General features: G+C 45.9%; 2 protein-coding genes across 6 annotated transcripts; both read right to left on the bottom strand.

Annotated features, from left to right (window-relative positions):
- Positions 1-268: 268 nt before the first annotated feature.
- On the bottom strand, positions 269-23,236 carry LOC128418545 (sulfotransferase 2B1-like). Of its 4 annotated transcripts, none has more exons than XM_053398301.1 (7): positions 23,186-23,236; positions 5,670-5,807; positions 3,116-3,324; positions 2,632-2,758; positions 1,915-2,009; positions 1,270-1,450; positions 269-481 (listed from the first exon to the last, which is right to left on the bottom strand). In XM_053398301.1, the coding sequence occupies exons 2-7, from the start codon at positions 5,797-5,799 to the stop codon at positions 372-374; spliced, it is 852 nt and encodes a 283-aa protein (XP_053254276.1). In that variant the 5' UTR covers positions 5,800-5,807; positions 23,186-23,236; the 3' UTR covers positions 269-371. The 4 variants fall into 4 exon arrangements, with proteins under 4 accessions (XP_053254276.1, XP_053254275.1, XP_053254277.1 ...); XM_053398300.1 differs by lacking the exon at positions 23,186-23,236 and adding an exon at positions 7,511-7,791; XM_053398302.1 differs by lacking the exon at positions 23,186-23,236 and adding an exon at positions 7,428-7,481.
- On the bottom strand, positions 15,619-23,293 carry LOC128418550 (sulfotransferase 2B1-like). Of its 2 annotated transcripts, none has more exons than XM_053398320.1 (7): positions 23,186-23,293; positions 21,963-22,108; positions 20,175-20,383; positions 19,697-19,823; positions 18,995-19,089; positions 17,829-18,009; positions 15,619-15,780 (listed from the first exon to the last, which is right to left on the bottom strand). In XM_053398320.1, exons 2-7 carry the CDS (start codon positions 22,090-22,092, stop codon positions 15,671-15,673), a joined length of 852 nt encoding a protein of 283 aa, XP_053254295.1. In that variant the 5' UTR covers positions 22,093-22,108; positions 23,186-23,293; the 3' UTR covers positions 15,619-15,670. The 2 variants fall into 2 exon arrangements, with proteins under 2 accessions (XP_053254295.1, XP_053254296.1); XM_053398321.1 differs by lacking the exon at positions 15,619-15,780 and adding an exon at positions 16,861-17,061.
- Positions 23,294-24,125: the final 832 nt, after the last annotated feature.

Raw genomic sequence — 24,125 nt, 5'->3', positions numbered from 1 at the left:
TCTGAGAATGAGCCGTCATATTGGACAGTGCCGGGCATGTTATCATGGAAGAACACAATCATCTCATGAAGCTTCCGTGGGCATCCTATCTTCAGCAGTCTGAAGAGTCCTTTTTGGTTGACGAGGTTGGAGGCCTTCATCAGGTCTATAAAGGCGATGTTTAAGGGGTGTCTTGGTCTCAGCATTTCTCCTGCAGCTGCTGCAGAAGGACCTCCAAGCTCTAAAGACACTTTGTGATTTGTTCAAAAAATAAAGAACAACTGTTCCATTCCTGATCAGGTATGTTTATTAGCACAGTGGTAGCAGAAACTAGCCAAACCATATGATACATAAGAATGTGGAGAACATCAGGAGCAACAATCTGGGATTCTTCATTCCCAAGGGAAGGTCATATTCACACCACGCATGTTCTCCCAGTAAACACGGTCAAAGCGTTCACTCTGTGCCACTGTCAGGTGGTTCTTCCAGTCCCCGCAGATCCCTAGAACAAGACAAGAGCAAGTGGAAACCACAAAGATGTTCACCTGAAATTACTTCAACTTAAATTGGGACATGTCTTCTTTGTCCTCAGCTGTGAGGCAGGCAACCCCTCAGGTAGCTGATGTTATTGGAGAAATAACATGCCCCCTGACTGTTTGCCCTGAGCTCCTCCCCAACCATTCCCACCCTCCTGATCTGGCTTTCCATCAGCACTAATGCATGCATGTTGGGTACCTGGACCAGCTGGGTGTCTCATCCAGCCATGCTTTCTTATTGCACCACAGAGAGCTCCGGGAACTGTGTGTCTGTTCCTCTGCCTGCTGAATTTCTGCTTGCTTTCCAAATTGATGTGAAAGGTACAGAACCTGCCAACTCTAGCATAAACAACTCTGAGGCAACTACTGTGTCTTGATGCCCTGGAGAAACTGCAAACTGTTTTCAGGGAGTCCCCAGCATTATCCAGGTCTCAAAATAGTGCAGACACACCCTTGTTCTCTAGACTGCCTCTTTCAGAATAATTCCTTATTTTGATCTGGACTTTCATGAAATAGATAGACTTAGATGGGATGTTGCACAGAGAGGAAGATATGCAATCCTGCAAACTGTACCCCTTTCTGGACCTGCAAACTGTGTTCACAGTCATCTCTGACTCTATAATCTATTGACTGGTTGCTGATAGACTTTTTCTGTATGGCATCAAACATCCACAGAAAAAGAAGAGGTTCTTCACCCCTAGCATGAGCATTATGGCTTTATTCCTTGGCACTCCATGGCAACCAATGTTTTTACCTTTCCTCAAGAGTTTTGCTTTTGTATGGTCAAAAATGTTGTCTGGTGTTAAGGAAAAGTTGGACATCTTGTTGTCCTTCATCTTGTGGAAGGAGGCGTTTTCCACCACAGACTCAATTTGTTGGCTGTTCAGCTCCTTGCCAAGAAAATGACAGATCTTCTGCACGCTGCCTCGAAAGTCCTGCAGAAAGCAAAAGGAAATGGCTGTAAATCCTCATGTGATGGAGAGAGCTTGCCCTTCATGAGGAGGCACACAGAGAGCATGAGGACCAGTATGAAATGTGCAGTGGGTAAGATGGATGCCTTGAAGATGTGGAATTTTCTGTCATCACCGTGCAGAAGCCACTGTGTCTCCACCTCCCCTCAGCCATCACAGCACCAACGGGGCATCTGAGTCAGCAAGAGACATTGCTTTTGAGGCAGAAAAGCAGGTTATTGGCACATCTGCTCTCATGTAGAAGAAAGGAAATGTACTCTGCACATGATATGCAGTGTACGTAGAAGTAGCAACAAATTTTGCACCTGTTCAGAATCCTCTTCTGGCCAATATTACAAGAATCTTTTTTTATTTTTAAAGGCAGCTTCATGTGTGAATAATGTTAAAATTGGGACAGCAGGTCAACACAGTTAAAACTGGACCTTTACCTGCCGTAGTTCTTCATAGGTGTTGAAGAAGATGTTGGCTCTGTCCTTCATCTCCACCCAGCCTTTCACATGGTCAAACCAGGAACCATAAGCCACTGGAAGAGCATAGAGGAAGCAAGGGTGAAATGTAAGGAGTTATTGGGGGGGGGAGTAGAGAATGCTGTTGTAGACATAAACACCATTCAGGAACCTAGAAAATAACTGCATTTTCCCTTAAAAACAAAATAAGTAACACGAGACTTCAACGCTACCCTGGGTCCAATGCAACCTACTGACTGCTCTATGTACTGACATTTTCCACATACAAGAGAAGCAAAGCTTTGAATGAGTAGATAATATTACGCTTTAATGGGCTTTCTCCATTAAGGTTTCTTTTTCTTTCTGCCACCAGTGAGAATGTCTGCTATCATCGATTTTGATCTATTCTCTTGTTGGCGCCAATCTCACCCAGCTGTTAAGGACTTTCCTTAAGTTTCACCCTCTTCTCATTTTAGTGCCATTCTCGCCCATCTGAAAGGACATTTATTGATTTTCTTTGAAAGCAAATAACAAATGTAGGACTTCCCTGCATTGCTCCCCTTCTCCATGTATCCAACTGGGAATTATAGTTCTCTGATAGGACTGTAGAGTTACGTAAAAATAAATACTTTCTGATGGTAGACATCACTGGTGCTGGGTCACAGCAAACAAGAGTGGCTGATTTGCCTCCTTCCATACCTTCCCCACTCAGGAAACTCTCCATAAACTCTTCCATAGTTCCAAGGTCCTTCAATTCTTTATAGCCTTTGATGAAGTGGTAGACTGAAACCATGGCATCTCTGGGGTCACGCAGAGTATAAACTACCTGTTACAAGGACAGGGCCACATTTAGGGAGAGCCCAGGCAGCCCTACCCTAACATTAGGCAGAGTGTGGCAGCAAACTGAAAGCACAATAAATAAAGCCTGACATGGAAACAGGAGAAACCTGCAGTGAGGACCTGGGCTGAGCATGCATGTGGACCATGGTCAGTTCAATTTCTCGAGCAATCATGAAACTGCTAAGAGGATTTCTGATATTCCTCCCTATCTTCTAGTACAAAATATGGTATCCTCCTAAAAATGAGCTGTGCCAAGTGTTTGTGCTCCAATATCCCACACATCTGTGTGTCAGAAACACAGAAGCCAAAGACAGGCTTGATGTGTCCGCCGTTCCTCTCTCACCTTGGCCTTGGAGTGGAGGAAGGACTTGGGGAAAAGCTGGAATGGCAGGTGAGTAGTCAGGATCCTGGGGGAAGGATTTTTCAAGGCAACCTGCAAATGATCGGCATACTCAATGCAGGGTGCCCTTTCCGTCAGTGGTACATTCTGAACCCATGTGGGGTCTCCTTGACTCCGGATTAAGCTCAAGATCTCCGACATCCAATGAGTACCTAGGAGAAAGTCCACCAGTCAGAGGCTTCTTCTATCAAACCACCTGTACATTAATGTCTGGCCCTTGCTAAATCAAATGGAGAAACTTAAACAATCGAATGGATCTTTGTCCCCTGCTAGCTATTCAGCATCCTCCTATGGGACAAGATTCCCCACATCAGGGATGGTATACAGTTGTGAAGTTGACTATATTATTTAGCTGGTCGTTGCGCAGATGACAACAGACTCAAATCTGCCTATCCTGTCCAGCTCCCTGTTTCTCTCCAAAGCCTGTGGGAAACCGGAGAGCAGAACATGGGCTCAAGAGCATTCTCCCCTCCTGTGGTTACCAGACAGTAGTATTTGGTAGCATTACTGCCTCAACTGTGGAGGCAGAGCACAGCCATCATGGCTAGTAGCCACTAATAGCCTGCTCCATGAATCTGTCTTCTCCTCTTATGTGCTCCATCATGCATCACTTTACACTTGTTTACATTGACTTGCCTTTGTCATTTTGCTGACCATGTATTTTTAGTGTCATCAAACCTGGCCACCTCACTACTTGATCATTTATGAACAAATTAAAAAGCACAGGTCCCAGTACCAACTCCCAAGAAATGGGTCCTTTCTAAGGGAATGCCTCCCTCTTCTTCAAAGTGATGTTCTCCTTTCTCAGGACCTTTGTTCTACCTGGCGGCAGGAGATCTGTCATTTTGGGAAGGTCACCCAGCTACCATATCCCTGAAGGCCTCATCCACCACTTTCTCTGCATCCTACTCTTTCTAGTTCTGCCACCTTGGCCTCAAGGGAAGGAACTTGTTCCCAGAGAACCAGAATCTCATGGCACCTCTGACATACACATGACTTCTGTGCCATGGGGAGATATCCATACAATTGGCAGAGGGTGCAAAACAATGCAAAAACCCCATACCCTGCTGGTTTTGATAATTTGCTTCTTTTAATTTAGTTACCCATTGACTTTCCTGCTTGCTAGATTTCTGTTTTCTTGTGCGGTTCTTAGTCTAGTTTACTGTGGTTCCCTGAATTGTCCTGCTAGGTAGCTTTTCTATAGACTTCCTAGTCCTAGGATTTAGCTCCTGTGTTGTGGGTTTTCACAGGATTTTTATCCTGGTGAAATGTCACCTTACTGTGCCCTTGTCAATCCAAGTTGCTTTAATTCAATCATTAAGTTAAGTGGGTGTTATTTATGAGGTCTATAACAGACAGATGGCATATCAACATTTAGATATGGTTATCCTGACACAGCATCAGAGACAACTTTTGTAATATGGTGCCCTGAGCAAGGACAAAAAATTCCCCTCCCCCCCAAAAAATTATTTTCACAATAATACATTTAGGTACAGTTGCTTTTTAAATAAATCTTCTCAGTAGGTAACCAAATAAATATAGGTTTCATTATGATTATGATTGTGATTATGCACCCCCTCGGCTTGGCACCCCATGCAAGGAAATCACCCACACCGCCCATATCCAGCACCAAAAGCGTTCCTAGTGACATGGCAGAAGCATGCCATAACGTATAAGATTCTCCTGGGAATATTCTCAGTTCAGCTCACGAGCGCTGTAAATATCTGGGTTCAAATATCCCAGAAAGAAAGAAAGATTTGAAAATCTCTCTTATTTTTTTGCAAGGTTTCCAGACATCCCCATGAATTTCAAATGTTCTTTCACTTCTTTCTGTGAACATCAACAGTGGCTAGGAATGGTGTAATACGTCTATTTTGATTTCTCCTTTTTGCAATCTTACATTTAATTCTCCATATTTCCATGTCAGTTTGTGAATTTTCTTGCACATTTCTACAAAGCATTTTCCCTTACTATAATAAATTTTTATTCACCCCCCTACTAAAGTATGTATTTTATGCACACTATTCTAGTATATGCATTTTTGTACACATTACTTAGCTGAAGAAGTGCATTGCTAAATTCGGAGAATGTCTGTGTTTCACTTTGTGTACTTCAAAAAGTGAAAAACATGTAACTTTCACATGTGGTGGACAGGTCTATTCATATATTCAACTTGTTTGCTGTCCACCTTCCTTATTTGTAAATTTCTTATAATTTATTTGTTTATTGCTCCTTGACTAATCGTTACCCACTGATGGAGAGCTAACCTGACTGTCCCCCTTCATACCTGGTTGAAAAAGGTCTTATATATCGCAACATCTGAAAAACTAAACTCATTCATTTTACATGGGTTTCCAGGGATTAAGCCAAAGCTTAGGACATTGCAGCTACTTGGTGGTTGTTCATGACTTATGTCAATAGCAAACTTATACCAGGCAGGTTTAGTGGATACTTTAAGTCTAAATCCAAAGTCTATTTACCTAATTGCAACACTGACCTGACTTGGGGTAAGTCACGTTCACTATATCATCATCTAACAGTTGAAAGTCATTTTCCAAATAGCTGAGTTTTTCCACTGAGTTAAACTGTTGAGTAAAAATGATCCCCTTGTATTTGAAAGTAGCCATTGATGACTCTGAAAAAGGTAAGATGAGAGAGAGAAGGAGAGAGATTATGTCACATCCTTAGGGACATTCAGGTAGCTACTGTTCTAGAGCCAAGCTCTGTGGATAGCTGGGGAGCAGGAGGAAGGGGAGAGTTCAGGAGTTGGTGATGGGCCATCAACAGATAGTTAAGTGGTACCACCAGATGTGGTGGGGGGAAATCCAAGGAACTCACTTCTGAGTACATGCCATATCTATCAAGGCTGGGTCAGATACTGGTCAGCAGAAAGAGGAAGAGTCTGTTGTCAGTGAAATTAGTGCTTTATTCAAGAAAATGGCATAAAACTTAGCAATACATCCTGATCAGTCTTTCTCCTATGGAGCTGTTGTCGGGACTGAATGTCCCTTTCTTCCACACTTTCTAAGGCTCCTCCTCTCCCGGATGTTACCCAAGCAGTCTCCAACAGTCTCTGCAGATCTCTTGTCTCTTCTCTGCCCTTCCCATGATCTTGCATGTTCTTTGAGACCGGGATACAAGAGAAGCTTCTTGCAACCAGAGAGGGCCATTCCCGTGATTCTTCAGCAGCTCCTTGACCCGCCCCCCCTTATCTGCTTCAGTCTGAACTGCTCGCTGTCATCACTTTTCCCTGCTCAGTAAACCTTCTCAGCATCCTTCTCCTTCTCCCAATCTTCTCCTTCTGACCTCTCCTCAGTGTCCCACCACCAAACTCCTGACTCTGAGCCTTCAACTGGTGCCTCTCACCACACTGCAGCCAGCCAGATCCTGACAACAGCAGGCTTTCAAATCTCAATTTGATCATGGGCACATGTTTTCATACCATTAACTCAAATCACTTCCATTAGGAAATAGGTCCAAAGACATCCTCTAGATGACTGCAACTATGTATCAACTACAGGAAAATCGGTTTACGCCATGTTCACACCTACCCAAAGCAAGGCACAAACCCCTCTGTACACACACTGGGGCTACTCTCACACTGTTTACCTAAAGTGCAAAAGAGTCTTCCCTCTTCCCTGCTTCTGCCAATAGGAGGCCAGGTGAGGCGATCTTTTGCCTGTATATGGAGCCCTTGGTACTAATGTATTGATTTAAAGCATTTCACTTGCTCAGCAACTGCAAACATTTCCAGAACAGCTTTACGTAACAGCGGTAAACCAAGGGCAGAGCAAACAGTCCCCACTCACAGCCTTAAAATCTCGAAAGACAATCCAAAAGGAACGGGGGTGGAAAAAACCCATTTGTAAAACTTCAAACATCTGACACTGATGACCAGATTGCATAGAATCCGTTTGGGAAGAATAGAAGTGAAATGAAGCTGGTCTCTCAGCAGAGGCATTGCTCTCCCTTCTCTCTCACAGCTGCCAACAGGTGGAGGACTGCCAAGAGCAGACAGTTCAGGGAGGAGAAGAACAGGGGGAGCAGGTCTCTCAGAAGAGCCAGTAGGTGGACCTGTTGTCCTGTCTTTCTTCCACTGCTACATTTATAGACTATAGCAGTTAATTTAAAACTCATGCATGTTCCAGTCTGGAAAAGGAAAGAGGGAATCAGAAGGAGGGAGAAGGAAATTAGGGAAGAGTTCTTCAAGGGGAGGAGAATGAGGTTGAGAGGATTAGAAAGAATGTAAGCAAACCTTGAATACAGGAAGGAAACAGGAGCAGTCTTTATAATTCAGCAGCTACTAGAGCATCCTGTGGGTCAGGGAAAGATACTTACTGTGAGAGGAAACCTTGCAAAGTCTGCAGGAATACCAGGAAGTAAGAAGTGTTGGAAACTTCAGCAGGTATATTTGGAGTAGAACGACCCAGCATAGCATGAACTTCCTACATCGATAAAATGAAAGTGCCAATGAACTTTGGATGAAACCATTCCCAACCAGAGAGGGGAGTTTCTATTCCAGACCAAGCATGCCTCTTAAAGACACAGGCCATGCTCAATACAGTTGAGTCTGGAGCTTCCTTCTCTTCCTGGCTCACAGAGCAAGACTTAAACACTGAGCCCGCAGAGGATGTGTTTTCTTTCCCCCCCCCACCTCCACAATTCATAGATGGGGAGGAGTTTCAATCTTGCTGGGAGGGGCACTTGTGAAGGAGCATTTTGCAGCCCTCCAGACCAAATCTGCTGCTCACTAGCTGTTTTTCAAAGACTCAACTCTGCTCAGATCTGCTTCCCCAGCGCATTCCCTACAGAGGCTTAGGGGTTGGTGAAACAGGCCCCTGCTAGTGGTGCAAAAATCATGTACCAGACTATGGAGTGGATGACATATACCGTATTTTTCCATGTATTAGACAAAGTTTTTGTCCTCAAAACTAACGTTTAAAAATGGGGGGAGGTCCATGTTGCTTCCGCTAGGCTAAGGTGGTCAGCTGTATTATTGGTGGCTGCAACAAGTGCTGGTGTGGATTTGCTGTCAATACGACTTCTGGCGGTGAGGCAACAGCTGATAGGGAAAAGCTCCACAACTCTGGGCAATCTCCCCCCATTTTCTTAAGTTTGAGTCCACCAAAATAGGGGGTGTCTTATACATGGGGCCATGTTATACACGGAATGTGTCTGGTGACATGAAGCCACTGTTTCTGTCAGTTCATATGTGAAAGAAGCTTACCGTCCTCACACTGCAGGATAAAGGCAATTTGGGGGGGGTGCACGATAAAGCTCCTTTCCAAGGGCACAAGGGATCCCAGTGTGTAGTGAAATAAATATTTAATTGCCTCCCCAAGGGGTCCCTGCCTCAGAAGGAGGACCAGGACCTCGGAAGGAGCGCAATTGAAGGCTCTGTAGCAGTCGGGAAAAGACAGAGACCACACCAGGATTTGGAAAAAGCAAAGCCTGATCTTTATTAAAAGAACAGGGGGGGAAACAACAACACAAAAAACTGTTGCAACAGGGTCCCCGCTCATGCAATGACACGGAGTCAGAGAGCCCGAACAAAAGGACTGCCTTGATTCTTATACCTTTTGATTTTCACCCAGATCAATAGCAGAGGAGGTGGCGGGAAGTGACATGAGGTTATTTTTGGATCTGCTTAAATGGCTTTTCCTTTATCTACAGGATAATCAGTATGCAGATCGTGAGGCTGGATGTTCAGGAAGATGTTCAGGAAATGGCTTAAATGTTAATGTGAAATCCTATTCTGCATTGCTATCAATTCGAGTGTGATAGCTTGATGTTTGCATACTTTTTTGAAAATAAAACTACTTTATTTTGAGCTCTTATGTGTGTATTCATGGTATCGTTTGTAGACCCAATAAGTGGCAGTGTGGTGGAGAGTCTTGGCAGCCTTTTGGATACAATATCGAGTCAAGTATATACATTTTGAAATACTTAGATTGTTACATTCTTTAAAACTACAATTTGGATACATTCAGAAAAGTACAGCATACTAGGCATTTCAGAAAAGATACATTCACAAATACATTTTAAAAGGATAGCTTCATGGAGAAAGAGGTACACTTCGTAGAAAAAAGATTCATTTCAGTAAGGGCACCAGTAAGGGCATTCAGACTCATTTCAGTGAGACAGGAACAGCAGCAGGCACGTTACATTAAGATGATGCATTAAAATGGAAAAGGCACACATTATTTTACATTCAATGATACGTGAAAAGACACAGTAAGATGACATATTCCCAATGATGCTTTCTTCAAGGCACAGTTTATTATTGTTGTGTGGCTGTTGGGTAGGATGATATCATTAGGATCATTTTTCCTTTATACCCCTCTCTGACCCTGATTCTCTTATGACAGTAGCAACACCAAACTATCCATTAAACTGTGTCAAACAGCAGGCAAAACCAGCAGGCAATTCTGCAGAGGCAGTGGAAGATTGGACTCACATTCCACCCCAAAACCTGTGCAAAATGATATGCCTTGGCTAACCAGCAAAATGTACACAATGATGGGGGTCAAACACACCTCAAGAGGGAGGGGGCGTCCCACAGCCTGGCCATTTGGTAGCCTCTCTCCTTAAATGGGGGAGTGTCACCAAGTGGTTAAAGCAAGAAAAGAATAAGGTGTGGTACATTTGTATCCCAAGACACCTCAATTCCTGGAAACATGTGAAAAGGGAGGTCACAAATCTTTCTCTCAAAGCAAAAAATGAGGTGTGCCTTTAAATACTTAAGCCCAGTGCTATTTTTCTAGATGGCAATGGCACCCACCTGAGAGGGGCCAGAAGGTGAGTTCTGGCTGGAAATCAACCCTGCTTAAGCTGCTCCACTTTCAAAATCAGGGGCCCCCATAACAAATGCAGAAATGTGGTGTGCTATTTCAAGGAACATTTTCCTGCTTAACAAAAATTCCAGTTAAAATCTTTCCCCTGCGGTCAGTGTCACTGGGCACCTCAAAATCACCACCTAGAGTATTTCCCAGGACCTTTCTTAAGAGATTTCTAAAGTGAGTAGCTTGCCTTGGTTTAAAGTTTAAAATGGGCATGGGGGTGTAAGCAGAAACACCACCATGCAGTTATCAAAGTGTAAGCTTCCCCACCACCTAAAGGTACTTGCCCTGGCCCAGTGGACTAGGGCGACTAGACTAGCCCCCTAAATGTTCTCCTGTCGCCTCCTTCCCAAAGCCCAGGAAGCTTCTGCACGACTTAGGCAGTCACGTAGGAGAGGGACAGTATGGTGGAGAGAAAGGAGGTTTTCTAAGAAACTACCTAGGATTTGTGAAGGAAAAGACAATGGGGAGGCTTTTCCACTTTGACCTTGCAGAGAAAACATTTGGTCAGTTTAGGAATCAAAATGGTTCCAGGTTGGTCTTCCTGTGCTGATCTATGTATGTGCGGTTATGAACATTACCATATATCTAAGACCATAAAATTCCTATCACAGTGGAGAGGGACAGTATGGTGGAGAGAAAGGAGGTTTTCTAAGAAACTACCTAGCAGGACTGGCCCAGCAGTGTTGTAAGAACCAAACAAGGCCCAGGGCGAGTGCAAAGTATATACACAAAGTATCAAATGTGGTGACAGTAATAATAATGCAACAAAACAACAACACCACAAACTGGCTTATAAGTATAAAACCAAATTTACTAGAATAATAGCTGGAATAGAGATAGACTTGTAACCATTCAAGCAACAAACATACTAAGGTGCCATGTGCAAAACAAAGCCTGGAAATAGTGTAACCATGGAGTGGATAAATGTACAACTGCATCTCAACAAGTTACATGTGCAATAAACGTTATACAGACTGGATAAATTAACTGTTCAGCCAGGGCGAGTGCACACGTGTTGGAGGCTAAAGCCCTCACAGCCTCAAGGAATTGGCTCCTTTGCTCCACCCCACAGAACCAGAGAACTGCGGAGCTGGAAGGGACCCCAAGAGTCATCTAGTCTACCCTCCACAATGCAGGGGTCGCAAGGAAAGCATCTGACAGAGATGGGTGCCCACCCTCATTCCCCACTTGGAGTCCCCCCCCCCTTCTCAAGGGGTGCCCACTTCTGAGCCCCCCAAAGAGCTCTCTCCCCCCGGGGGGGTCGTGGGTGGCTGGGGGGTCTGGGACCTCAGAGGCCTTGGGTCCCATGGCTTCCCTTCCCCCCACCCACCCAGGGGATCCTCCCATTCATCTCTCAGCCCTGCAATAGCCTCCTCTGCACCCCCCATCGCCCCACAGCCTCCCCTTTGCCCAAAACTCTCACCGCCCCAGAGGCCTCCCGAGAAAAGCATGGAGAGGAGACGGGAAGGAGAGAGGGGCCTTTTCTGGGATGCTCTAGGGAGCCCTGCTCTCTCGCTCCCCTTAACCCTTATGTGGCCTCGCTGCTCAGGGATTCCTGCCCAGGGAAAAAGTGGGCTAGGCAAATGCGTTCGCCGATCAGCGATCCTACAAGTAAATAAATGATATTCCAGCCTATGTTCCTTAGTCTCAGGCACTCCAACTCAGCAGCACACCCCACGAAGTGCAAAGAGACTTCCTTCCAAGTTAATGCCCGCAGATAGGAGACAAAGTTGCACCCATAAACAATCAGCAGCAGCAGCACAAAAGAAACGAGGCAAGCAGGGCAGAGATTAGCTGGAGGGGGCAAGGGAAACAGCACAGTTAAGAGACGGGGGGGGGGAGATTGGATAACCCAAAAACCATATGGTCAAGCAAATTGCCAGCTATTCTAATTGGTTGTGAAACCTTTACTGTGCCAGCTAGTAAAGTGGACCAAGTGCAGTCCCCTGCTGGGAGTGAGCTCTATTGAAACCAGAGGATCTTACTTCTGTGCAGAGGTGTGCTCAACTGGAGACGGATGACACCCGTCTCCCCTGCCTGCCTCCTCCTAGGGCGGTGGGGTGGGGTAACGTCCCCCCCCCCAAGCGTGGCTCCAAGGTGCCCTGAGTTTTCTCCACCTTTGGGAAAACTTCAGTCAATCTCTGAGTTAAAGCAACTGGAACAGAGACAATGAAAAGCAACCGTCCTAGTACAGTTACAAAGAAGAATATGCAAGAAAACTGGAGAGCTTCCTGCACGCAGCCGAGAGAAAAGCCATGCTGCCGCTCATGAGCCGGCACTGACAGAAGTAAAGTCTTATCATGCCTGGTCTTACTCTTATCACATTTGTGGATCTGGTTTTTCTCTCCCTGTGTGCAGGAAGCTCTCCAGTTTTCTCACACAATCCTCTTTGTAACTGACTTAGTTCTGTTCTAGAACTTGGTGGTAGTTTTGTCAGGAAGAAGTGGAAGAGTGAAACCTACTAGGACAGCTGCTTTTCATTGTGCCGGAGCTGGGGCAACAGCACCCCCCCCCCCGCGACTCCCAAGTACACAGAGCCATGGGAGGGAGGGAGGAGGAGCTGCACGGTTTGCCAGCAAAGCCAAGCAGCTTGTACGCTCCCCTGCCTGCTTCCTCCAGCCTGGAGCAGGGGCAACAGCGCCTGCACCGTGCCCGCAGGCAAACAGCACCCCAACTGTCACCCCCCTCATGATGTCACCATGATGTCAGCTTTCCCAACAAAGGCTTAGGGGTTGGTGAAACAGGCCACTGCCAATGGAGCAAAAATCATGTACCAGACTATGGAGTGGATGACATATATGTGTCTGGTGACATGAAGCCGTTGTTTCTGTCAGTTCATAAGTGAAAGAAGCTTACCGAACTTCTCACACTGCAGAATAAAGGAAATTTTGGGAAAGGGTGCACAATGAAGCTCTTTGCCAAGGGCACAAGGGGCCCTAGGTATGCCTCTAATTTCCTGCAAGGAACACACTAGCAAAGCAGACCCCTCAGGCTCCCTCTTCTTTTTCTTCGAGTCCAGAATTCTAGTCCAGCCCAATCGCTGAGATCATCTGCAAGAGCATCTTCAGTTGTCCCCCAAGTTGGTGCAGTGGCGTAGCGTGGGGTTGCAGGGGGGGCCGGCCGCACTGGGCGCAACATCTGGGGGTTAGGGCAAATCCACTGGTTAGGGGGCGCAAATCCACGGGTTAGGGGGCGCAAATTACTTGCCTTGCCCCGGGTGCTGACAACCCACGCTACGCCACTGAGTTGGTGTGTCTCATTTGACAACAAGAAACTGAGCTTTCAGTGTCATTGGCCTGCCCTGTGGCCTTGCCCTAGTCTGTGACTAGGAGGCAAGGGAAGGCAAACTTTTGTCCTTATATGAAACCCTTGATACTCTTTATTTATTTATTTATTTACAGCATTCAACTTGCTCAACAGCTGCAAACATTTGCAGAACAGCTTTATGTAACAGCGGTAAACTAAGAGCAGAGCAAAGAGTCCCCACTCACAGCCTTAAAATTTCAAAAGAAAATCCAAAGGGGAAGGGGGAAGAAAAACCATATGTAAAGCTTCAAAGATCTGAAACTGATTACCAAATTGCATGGAATCTGTTTGGGAAGAAGAGAAGTGAAATGCAGCAGGTCTCTCAGCAGAGGAATTGCTCTCCCTTCTCTCTCACAGCTGTCAACAGGTGGAGGACTGCCAAGAGCAGGGAGGAAAGGAGCAGGGGGAGAGCCAGTGGGTGGACCTGTTGTCCTGTCTTTCTTCCACTGCTACATTTATAGACTATAGCAGTTAGTTTAAAACCCATGCATGTTCCAATCTGGAAAAGGAAAGAGGGAATCTGGAAAAGGGAGAAGGCAACTGGGGAAGAATTCATCAAGGGGAGAAAAAGGAGGTTGAGATGATCTGAAAGAACGTAATCAAACCTTGAATACAGGAAGGAAACAGGAGCAGTCTTTATAATTCAGCAGCTACTGGAGCATCCTGTGGGTCTGGGGAAGATACTTACTGTGTGAGGAAACCTTGCAAAGAGTCTGCAGTAATATCAGGAAGCAGGAGGAATGAGGGAAACTTCAGCAGGTATAGTTTTCTGTCAGCAGAAGATCACTAACTCAGCACAGCATGCACTTCCTACATAGATGAGGTGAAAGTGTGAATGAACTTTGGATGAAACCACTGCCAACCAGAGAGGGGAGTTTGTATTCCAGGCATTCTTCTGAAAGACACAGGCCATGCTCACTACAGTTGAGTCTGGAGCTTCCTTCTCTTCCTGGCTCACAGAGCAAGACTTAAACACTGAGTCCGCAGGGGATGTGTGTTCTCCCCTCCCCCCACCTCCCCAATTCATAGATGGAGAGGAGGTTCAATCTTGCTGGGAGAAGCACTTTCGAAGGAGCATTTTCCAGCCCTCCAGACCAAAGCTGCTGCTCACCAGCTGTTATGCAAGGATTCAACTCTGCTCAGATCTGCTTCCCCAGTGCTTTCACTGAAGAAACTCATAGGTTCAGCAAATGGGTCCCTGCCAGTGGTGAAAAAATCAAGTACCAGACTATGGAGTAGATGACATATATGTGTCTAGTGACATGAAGCCATTGTTTCAGTCAGTTCATACGTGAAAGACGCTTACCATACTTCTCACACCGCAGGATAAAGGCAATTTGGGGGGGAGGGGTGCACAATTAAGCACCTTGCCAAGGGCACAAGGGACCCTAGTTGCACCTCTGATTCCCTGCATGGAACATCCTAGCAAAACAGACCCCTCAGGCTCCCCACCCAACGCCACATCCTGTAACAGGCCTGGATCAATCTGAAATCCTGGGATGCCTCAACCTGACTCAGCCGAAGCCTAGATCCCCCCCCCCCCCCGTCACTGGAATAGGCCTGAATCAGCCTGCAATTCAACTTGTGAAGAACTTTCCGCCACTGGCTGCCTCTTCTCTTCTTTCAGTTTAAGGTGTGGAACACCTTAAAAACAGAGATTCAGTAGGAGCCTTTGGGGCCACCTTTTAAACGCCTGCTTGAAAATTCTCTGTTGCGCCAGGCCAGTGCAGGCCATTAAGAGTACATCTCCCGCTATGGTCTGTTGCTGTTTGTTTTTAATTTATTTTTGTTTGTTTTTTATCTTGTTCTTAGCTTTTTGTGATTTTACTGTTTAGTTTTATGATACACTGGTATATAATTATTTTTATGAATGAACAGCTAAATATTCATTTAGGCAGTCTCTAACCTGTTATATAAATTTATTCATTTTACCCTGCTCTTTAGCATCCAAAGAGGAAGTTTTCTAAGAGCAGTACACGCATTTTAAAAAAGAACACAAACAGGGAAGGCATCTGAGGATGAGCCTTCATATTGGATGGACCTGGGCATGTTTTCATGGAAGTAGAAAATCATCTTGTGAAGCTTAGGTGGACATCCTATCTTGAGCAGTGTGAAGAGTTTGAAGGCCATTATCTGATCTATGAAGGCGATCTACAAGGGGTGTCTCAGTCTCAGCTGACGCAGTGAGACCCCTGAGCTCTAAAGTCACATTGTTATTTAGTAAAAAAAAAACAAAAAAAAACAGCAACTGTACCACTCCTGATCAGGTATCTGCTTATTCAGCAGAAAATTCCCATCCACCTGAAACATAAGTATGTGGAGAACAGCAGGAGCAACAATCTGGGATTCTTCAGTCCCATGGGAAGGTCATATTCACACCACGCATGTTCTCCCGATAAGCATGGTCAAAGCGTTCACTCTGCGCCACTGTCAGGTGGTTCTTCCAGTCTCCGGAGATCCCTGGAACAACACAAGAGCAAATGTCAACCCCAAAGAAATTTGACTGAAATGGCTTTAGCCCAAATTAGAACTTTTCCTCCTCATGCTCAGGCATGCGGTAGCTCCCTCAGGTGGCTGACGTAAGAGGGAAAAGCACATGCCCCCTGACTGCTTGCCCCCCTCCTGACTTGGCACTCCAGCAGCACTAATGCTTGCGTGTTGGTGACTTGGCCCAGCTAGGTGTCTCATCCAGCCACCTTTTCCAATTGCATCACAGAGAGCTTCATGGGAAAGGCCACTGACTGAGTAGACAGGCTCGTACGCCCATGAACTGTGTGTCTATTGTTCTGCCTCCAATGTAGCGCTGCAGCATTTGTTTAAAGCGGAAGCCACTTTGCATCCACCAAGACCCGTTAGTAAGCAGTGCTGAGCTGTAGAGCTACAATGTCTGTCCGTTAAAAGCCTGTTGCCCTCAAGTGAAATGGAGGACACTGTTCTTTCGCTGTTTAGATGCAGCAGCAAATCCCATCAGCATCTGTATGTGGAATGAAGAACTGTAGCCTTCTACATCTGGCAGGAAAATGCAATGGGTCCTGCTTGCTCTCTACGCATTTCCCACTTCTGATGATGAGGCAAACATGCCATCTCTGGCATGGTCCATTCTTGTTAGAGGACGGTACCACCTCAGACTGCACATGATATAAAAGCTTTCCACAAGGCCATTAAGAGTAAATTTATTAATTTTACCCTGCTCTTTAGCATTCAAAGAGGAACTTTCATAAGAGCAATTCATGCATTTGAGAAAAGAACACGAACAGGGAAAGCATCTGAGGATGTGCCGTCATATTGGAAGTTTCCGGGCATGTTATCATGGAAGAACACAATCATTTCGTGAAGCTACGGTGGGCATCCTATCTTGAGCAGTGTGAGGAGTCCCTTTTGGCTGACGAGGTTGAAGGCCTTCGTCAGGTCTATGAAGGCAATGTTCAAGGGGCGTCTCGGTCTCAGCATTTCTCCTGTAGCTGCTGCAGTGAGACCTCCAAGCTCTAAAGACACTTTGTGATTTGGTAAAAAACAAAGAACAACTGTTCCTGATCAAGTGTATTTATTTAGCACAGTGGTAGCAGAAAACAGCCAAACCATATGACACATAAGAATGTGGAGAACACCAGGAGCAACAATCTGGGATTCTTCATTCCCAAGGGAAGGTCATATTCACACCACGCATGTTCTCCCAGTAAACACGGTCAAAGCGTTCACTCTGTGCCACTGTCAGGAGATTCTTCCAGTCCCCGCAGATCCCTAGAACAAGACAAGAGCAAGTGGCAACCACCAAGATGTTCGCCTGAAATTACATAAACTTAAATTGGGACATTTCCTCCTCGTGCTCAGCTGTGAGGCAGGCAACCCCTCAGATAGCTGATGTTATTGGAGAAATAACATGCCCCATGACCCCTCCCCAGCCATTCCCACCCTCCTGATTTGGCTTTCCAGCAGAACTAATGCATGCATGCTGGGTACCTGGACCAGCTGGGTGTCTCATCCAGACATGTTTTCTTATTGCACCACAGAGAGCTCCATGAACTGTGTGCCTGTTGCTCTGTCTGCTGAATTTCTGCTTGCTTTCCAAATTGATGTGAAAGGCACAGAACCTGCCAACTCTAGCATAAACAACTCTGAGGCAACTACTGTTTCTTGATGGCCTGGAGAATCTGCAACCTATATTCAGGGAGTCCCCAGAATTATCCAGGACTCAAAATCGCGCAGAAACACCCTTGTTCTCCAGACTGCCTCTTTCAGAATAATTTCTTATTTAGATCTGGACACCCATGAAATAGATAGACGTAGATGGGATGTTGCACAGAGAGGAAGGTATGCAATCCTGCAAACTGTACCCCCTTCTGGACCTGCAAACTGTGTTCACAGTCAGCTCTGACTCTACGCTCTATTGACTGGTTGCTGACAGACTTTTTCTGTGAGACATTCATACATCCACAGAAAAAGAAGAGGTTCTTCACCCCTGGCATGCAGCATTGTGGACTTATTCCTTGGCACTCCAATGTTATTACCTTTCCTCATGAGCGTTGCTTTTGTGTGGTCAAAAATGTTCTCTGGTGTTGTGGAAAAGTTAGACATCTTGTTGTCCTTCATCTTCTGGAAGGAGGCGTTTTCCACCACAGACTCAATTTGTTGGCTGTTTAGCTCCTTGCCAAGAAAATGACAGATCTTCTGCACGCTGCCTCGAAGGTCCTGCAGAAAGCAAAAGCAAATGGCTGTGAATCCTCATGTGATGTAGAGCGCTTGCCCTTTATCAGGAGGCACACAGAGAGTATGAGGACAGTATGCAATGTGCATTGCAGGGCAATTCCCACCTCCCACCAGTTGGAATAAATGAAGACACAGGACACCATTAGTTTAGGTTAATGGGCAAAAAATGGCCACAACTTTATTGGTTACAGGTAAGAGCGGTACTGGCTTTAGGCATTGGTCCTATCAGACTATCCTGCTTCAGCCTGTTAGCATGAAAACCGTTAAGGGTTAACATCAGTAGGGGGAGCCCTGAGATGTACATCACTAGGAACTCCCTGAGGGGTCACCACTCGGGGGCGTGCTTTAGGCCCTGGCCTCCATAGGTTTCGGACGAGGCAACGCCCCCCCCCCAGAAATCTTTACCGGAATGCGAGGACGAAAAGGGGAGATCCCGGGGCCGCACCAGCATTAAATGACCCAGGCCACGCCCCCGGGGCCAGCCAATTCGCTGGCCCTGGGGCTGACGCGGCCCAAGGATTCCCCAGGTCATGCGGGGCTAAAGCCAGCCACGCACAGTTGTTGGGGACGTGAGCCCGCAACTCCACCTCCTCCTTATGTCGGAATTGGCTTTGGGCAAAATGAATGTCTTGAGGATGTGGAATTTGCTGTTATCACCTTGCAGAAGCCACTCTGTCTCCACCTCTCCTCAGCCAGTACCGAACACAGGGGGCACCTGAGTTAGCAAGAGACATTACCTTTGCAGCAGAAAAGCAGGTTATTGGCACATCTGCTCCAATGTAGAAATAAGGAAATGTACTCTGCACATGATATGCAGTGTATGTAGAGGTAGCACCGAATTTTGCACATGCTCAGAATCCCTTTCTGGCCAATATTACTAGAATCTTTCTAAAAAGAAGGCAGCTTCATGTGTGAATAATATCAGAATTGGGGCTGCAGGTCAACACAGTTAAAACTGGACCTTTACCTGCTGTAGTTCGTCATAGGTGATGAAGAAGATGTTGGCTCTCTCCTTCATCTCCACCCAGCCTTTCACATGGTCAAACCAGGAACCATAACCCACTGGAAGAGCAAAGAGGAAGCAAGGATGAAATGTAAGGAGTTGTGGGAGGGAGTAGAGGATGCTATTGTAGACGTAGAGGAAACACCAGTCAGGAACTTGGAAAATAACTGCATTATCCCTTAAGAACAAAATCAGTAACAGGAGACTTCAACGCTACCCTGAGTCCAATGCCACCTGCTGACTGATCTATCTACTGACATTATCCACGTACAGAAGAAGTAAATGTTTGAATGAGTCAACAATTTTACACTTTAATGGGCTTTCTCCATTAAGGTTTCTTTTTCTTTCTGCCACCAGTGAGAATGTCTGCTATCATCGATTCTGATCTATTGTCTTGTTGCTGTTAAGGACTTTCCTTAAGTGTCACCCTATTCTCATTTTAGTGCCTTTCTCGCCCATTTGAACGGGCATTTATTGATTTTCTTTGAAAGCAAATAACAAATTTAGGACCCCTCCCCATTTCTCCCCTTCTCCATGTATCCAACTGGGAATTATAGTTCTCTGATAGGACTGTTGCATTAGCTAAAAATATATACATTCTGATATTCCGTATCACTGGTGCTGGGTCACACCAAACAGGAGTGGCTGATTTGCCTCCTTCCATACTTTCCCCACTCAGGAATCTCTCCATGAACTCTTCCAAAGTCCCAGCATCCTTCCATTCTTTAAAGCCTTTGATGAAGTGGTAGCTTGAAACCATCACATCTCTAGGGTTACGCAGAGTATAGATGACCTGTAACAAAGGCAGGGCCACATTTAGGGAGGGCCCAGGCAGCCCAACGCTAACATTAGGCAGATTGTGGCAGCAAACTGAAGGCATTATAAATAAAACCTGACATGGAAACAAGGGAAGCCTCCAGTGAGGACCTGGACTGACTATGCATGTGGATCATGTCTAATTCAAGTTCTTCCACAATCACAAAACTTCTAAGGAGATTCCCAGTACTTCTCCCCATTCTCTAGTACAAAAAATAGCATCCTCCTGTAAAGAGGCTGTGTCAAGTGTTCCCAAATCCCCCACATCTGTGTGTCAAAAAGACAGGAGTCAAAGGCAGTCTTGATGTGTCCATTGTTCCTCTCTTACCTTGGCCTTGGAGTGGAGGAAGGACTTGGGGAAAAGCTGGAATGCCAGGTGAGTATTCAGGATCCTTGGGGAAGGATTTTTCAAGGCAATCTTCAAATGTTCGTCCAACTCAATCCAGGGTGCCCTTTCCCACAGTGGTACCTTCTGAACCCATGAAGAGTCCCCTTGACTCTGGATTAAGCTCAAGATCTCCGACATCCAATGGGTACCTAGGAGGAAATCCACCAGTCAGTCATTGTGCATTAACTCCTGGCCCTTGCAAAAGCAATTAGGGGAATATAAGAATTTCAATGAATCTTCTTCCTCTTCTAGCTATTCAGCACCCTCCTATGGGGCAAGACCCCAAAATTCAGGAACGGTTTCCCGTGGAGAAACTGACTATATTTTTTTGTTGAGTGTGGCACAAATGAGAACAGAAGAATAGCCTTCTGAATGACGCCAGTGACCCATTGAGTCTGGCATCATGTTTCTCCCAGAGGCCTATAGGAAAGTAGAGAGCAGCATCCTGTTAGCAGCAGTTTTGTTTTCATTCTGTTCCTAGAGATCCCCAGCATGGAATCTGCTTTTCTCACAACTACTGCACACTGGGTCAACATCTTCCTTGAGCTATCGAAGATGACTCCAAGGTCTCACTTGTGGGGTGTCTCAGGGTTCTGTCCTCTCCCCCATGCTCTTCAGCATCTATATGCAGCTGCTGGGAGATATCATTAGGGGGTTTGGGCTGGGCGTCCATCAATATGCAGATGATACCCAGCTCTACCTCTCTTTTAAATCAGAACCAGTGAAGGCAGTGAAGGTCTTGTGTGAGTGTCTGGAGGCGGTTGGAGATGGATGGTGGCTAACAGATTGAGGTTGAATCCTGACAAGACAAAAGTACTGTTTGGGGGGGACCGGAGGTGGGTGGGTGTGGAGGACTCCCTGGTCCTGAATGGGGTAACTGTGCCGCTGAAGGACCAGGTGTGCAGCCTAGGAGTCATTTTGGACTCACAGCTGTCCATGGAGGCACAGGGGAATTCTGTGTCCAGGGCAGCTGTTTACCAGCTCCATCTGGTACGGACTGCCTTGCCGGAGTAGTGAATGCTCTGGTTATCTCCCACTTGAACTACTGCAATGCACTCTACGTGGGGCTACCTTTGAAGGTGACCCGGAAACTACAACTAATCCAGAATACAGCAGCTAGACTGATGACTGGGAGCAGCCGCCAAGACCACATAATATCGCTCTTGAAAGACCTACATTGGCTCCCAGTTCATTTCTGAGCACAATTCAAAGTTTTGGTGCTGACCTTTAAAGCCCTAAATGGCCTCGGTCCAGTGTGTCTGAAGGAGCGTCTCCACCCCCATCGTTCTACCTGGACACTGAGATCCAGTGCCAAGGGCCTTCTGGCGGTTCCCTCACTGTGAGAAGCCAAATTACAGGGAACCAGGCAGAGGGCCTTCTCGGTAGTGGCACCCACCCTGTGGAACGCCCTCCCACCAGATGTCAAAGAGAACAACAACTACCAAACTTTTACAAGACATCTGAAGGCAGCCTTGTTTAGGGAAGCTTTTAATGTTTGATATATTTTAATATGTGGTTGGAAGCCGCCCAGAGTGGCTGGGGAAGCGCAGCCAGATAGGCGGGGTTTAAATATTTATTTATTTATTTATTTATTTATTTATTTATTTATTTATTATGCAGCTACATGGTGGCTGTTCATGACTTATGTCAAAAACAAACATACCTGGCAGGCTTAGTGGATACTTTAAGTCTAAATCAAAAGTCTGTTTACCTAATTGCAACACTGACCTGACTTGGGGTAAGTGACATTCACTATATCATCATCCAACAGTTGGAGTTCATTTTCCACGTAGCTGAGTGTTTCCACGGACATCAAAAGGTGAGCAAATTGGAGCCCCTTGTATTTGAAATAAGCCATTGAAGACACTGAAAAACTGAAGATGAGAGAGAGAGAGAGAGAGAGAGAGAGAGAGAGAGATTGATTATGTCACATCCAATGAACTCGGTTTTGAGTGCACATCATATCAGGCTTTCAAATCTCAGTAAGATCTTGGAAACAAAATCGTCACACAATAAACTCCAATCACCTTCACTTCCATGAGGAAATAGGCCCCATTCACCTCCTCTGGATCACTGCCACTATGCATCAACTGGAGGAAAATCAGTTTACGCAAGAAGGGAGTGCTACATCACAGCCACACCTGCCTGAAAATAGACACACACCACTCCGTACACAAACATGCACAGCTGCTTCTGGGGTTACTCCCACACTGTTTACCTGAAGTGCAAAATAGTCTTTCCTCTTCCCTGCTTCTGCCAATAGGAGGCCAGGTGAGGCGAACTTTTGCCTGTATATGGAACCCTTGATACTCATGTATTGATTTAAAGCATTCAACTTGCTCAACAGCTGCAAACATGTCCAGAACAGCTTTATGCAACAGCTGTAAACCAAGAGCAGAGCAAATACTCCCCACTCAGTGCCTTAAAATCTCAAAAGACAATCCAAAGGCGAAGCGGGGGCGGGGGGACTTTCAAAGTAAAGTAAAGCTTCAAAGATCTGAAACTGATTACCAAATTGCATGGAATCTGTTTGGGAAGAAGAGAAGTGAGATGAAGCGGGTCTCTCAGCAGAGGCATTGCTCTCCCTTCTCTCTCACAGCTGTCAACAGGTGGAGGACTGCCAAGAACAGACAGTTCAGGGAGGAGAAGAACAGGGGGAGCAGGTCTCTCAGAAGAGCCAGTGGATGGACATGTTGTCCTGTCTTTCTTCCACTGCTACATTTATAGAATAAGGCAATTAATTTAAAACCAGGCATGTTCCAGTCTGGAAAAGGAAAGGGAATCAGGAGGAGGGAGAAGGAAATTAGGGAAGAGTTCTTCAAGGGGAAGAGAATGAGGTTGAGAGGATCAGAAAGAACATAAGCAAACCTTGAATACAGGAAGGAGACAGGAGCAGTCTTTATAATTCAGCAGCTACTGGAGCATCCTGTGGGTCAGGGATAGATACTTACTGTGAGAGGAAACCTTGCAAAGAGTCTGCAGTAATATCAGGAAGCAGGAGGAATGAGGGAAACCTCAGCAGGTATATTTTTCTGTCAGCAGAAGATCGCTAACTCAGCACAGCATGCACTTCCTACATAGATAGGATGAAAGTGCCAATGAACTTTGGATGAAACCACTGCCAACCAGAGAGGGGAGTTTGTATTCCAGACCAGACATGCCTCTGAAAGACACAGGCCATGCTCACTTCCATTCGAATCTGGAGCTTCCTTCTTTTCCTGGCTCACAGAGCAAGACTTAAACATTCAGTGAGGGGGGGAATGTGTGTTCTCCCCTCCCCCCACCTCCCCAATTCATAGATGGGGAGGAGGTTCAATCTTGCTGGGAGAGGCACTTGAGAAGGAGCATTTTGCAGCCCTCCAGACCAAAGCTGCTGCTCACCAGCTATTATGCAAAGATTCAACTCTGCTCAGATCTGCTTCCCCAGCACTTTCACTGAAGAAACTTAGAGGTTCAGGAAATGGGTACCAGACTATGGAGTGGATAACATATATGTGTCTAGTGACATGTAGCCGTTGTTTCTGTCAGTTCATACGTGAAGGAAGCTTTCCATCCTTCTCACACTGCAGGATAAAGGCAACTCCAGCTGCTGCAGAATGCTGCAGCCATATTGCTAACGGGAGCTTCTGGTCAAGAACATGTGACACCACTGTTAAAACAGCTGCACTGGCTGCTCATCTGCTACTGAGCCAGCTTCAAGGTTCTGGCATTGATTTACAAAGTCCTGAACAACCTGGTCCAAGATTTGCCAGGTATCACCTGAACCCTTATGGTCCACCACGATCAGTGAAATCATCTGCAGGAACATCTTCAGTTGTCCCCCAAGTTGGTGTGTCTCATTTGACAACAAGAAACCAAGCTTTCAGTATCATTGGCCTTGCCCTGTGGAAC

This window comes from Podarcis raffonei, chromosome 8 (genome assembly GCF_027172205.1).
Source record: "Podarcis raffonei isolate rPodRaf1 chromosome 8, rPodRaf1.pri, whole genome shotgun sequence".
NCBI classification, from domain to species: Eukaryota; Metazoa; Chordata; class Lepidosauria; order Squamata; family Lacertidae; genus Podarcis; species Podarcis raffonei.
This window is presented reverse-complemented; position numbering and strand designations above follow the sequence as displayed.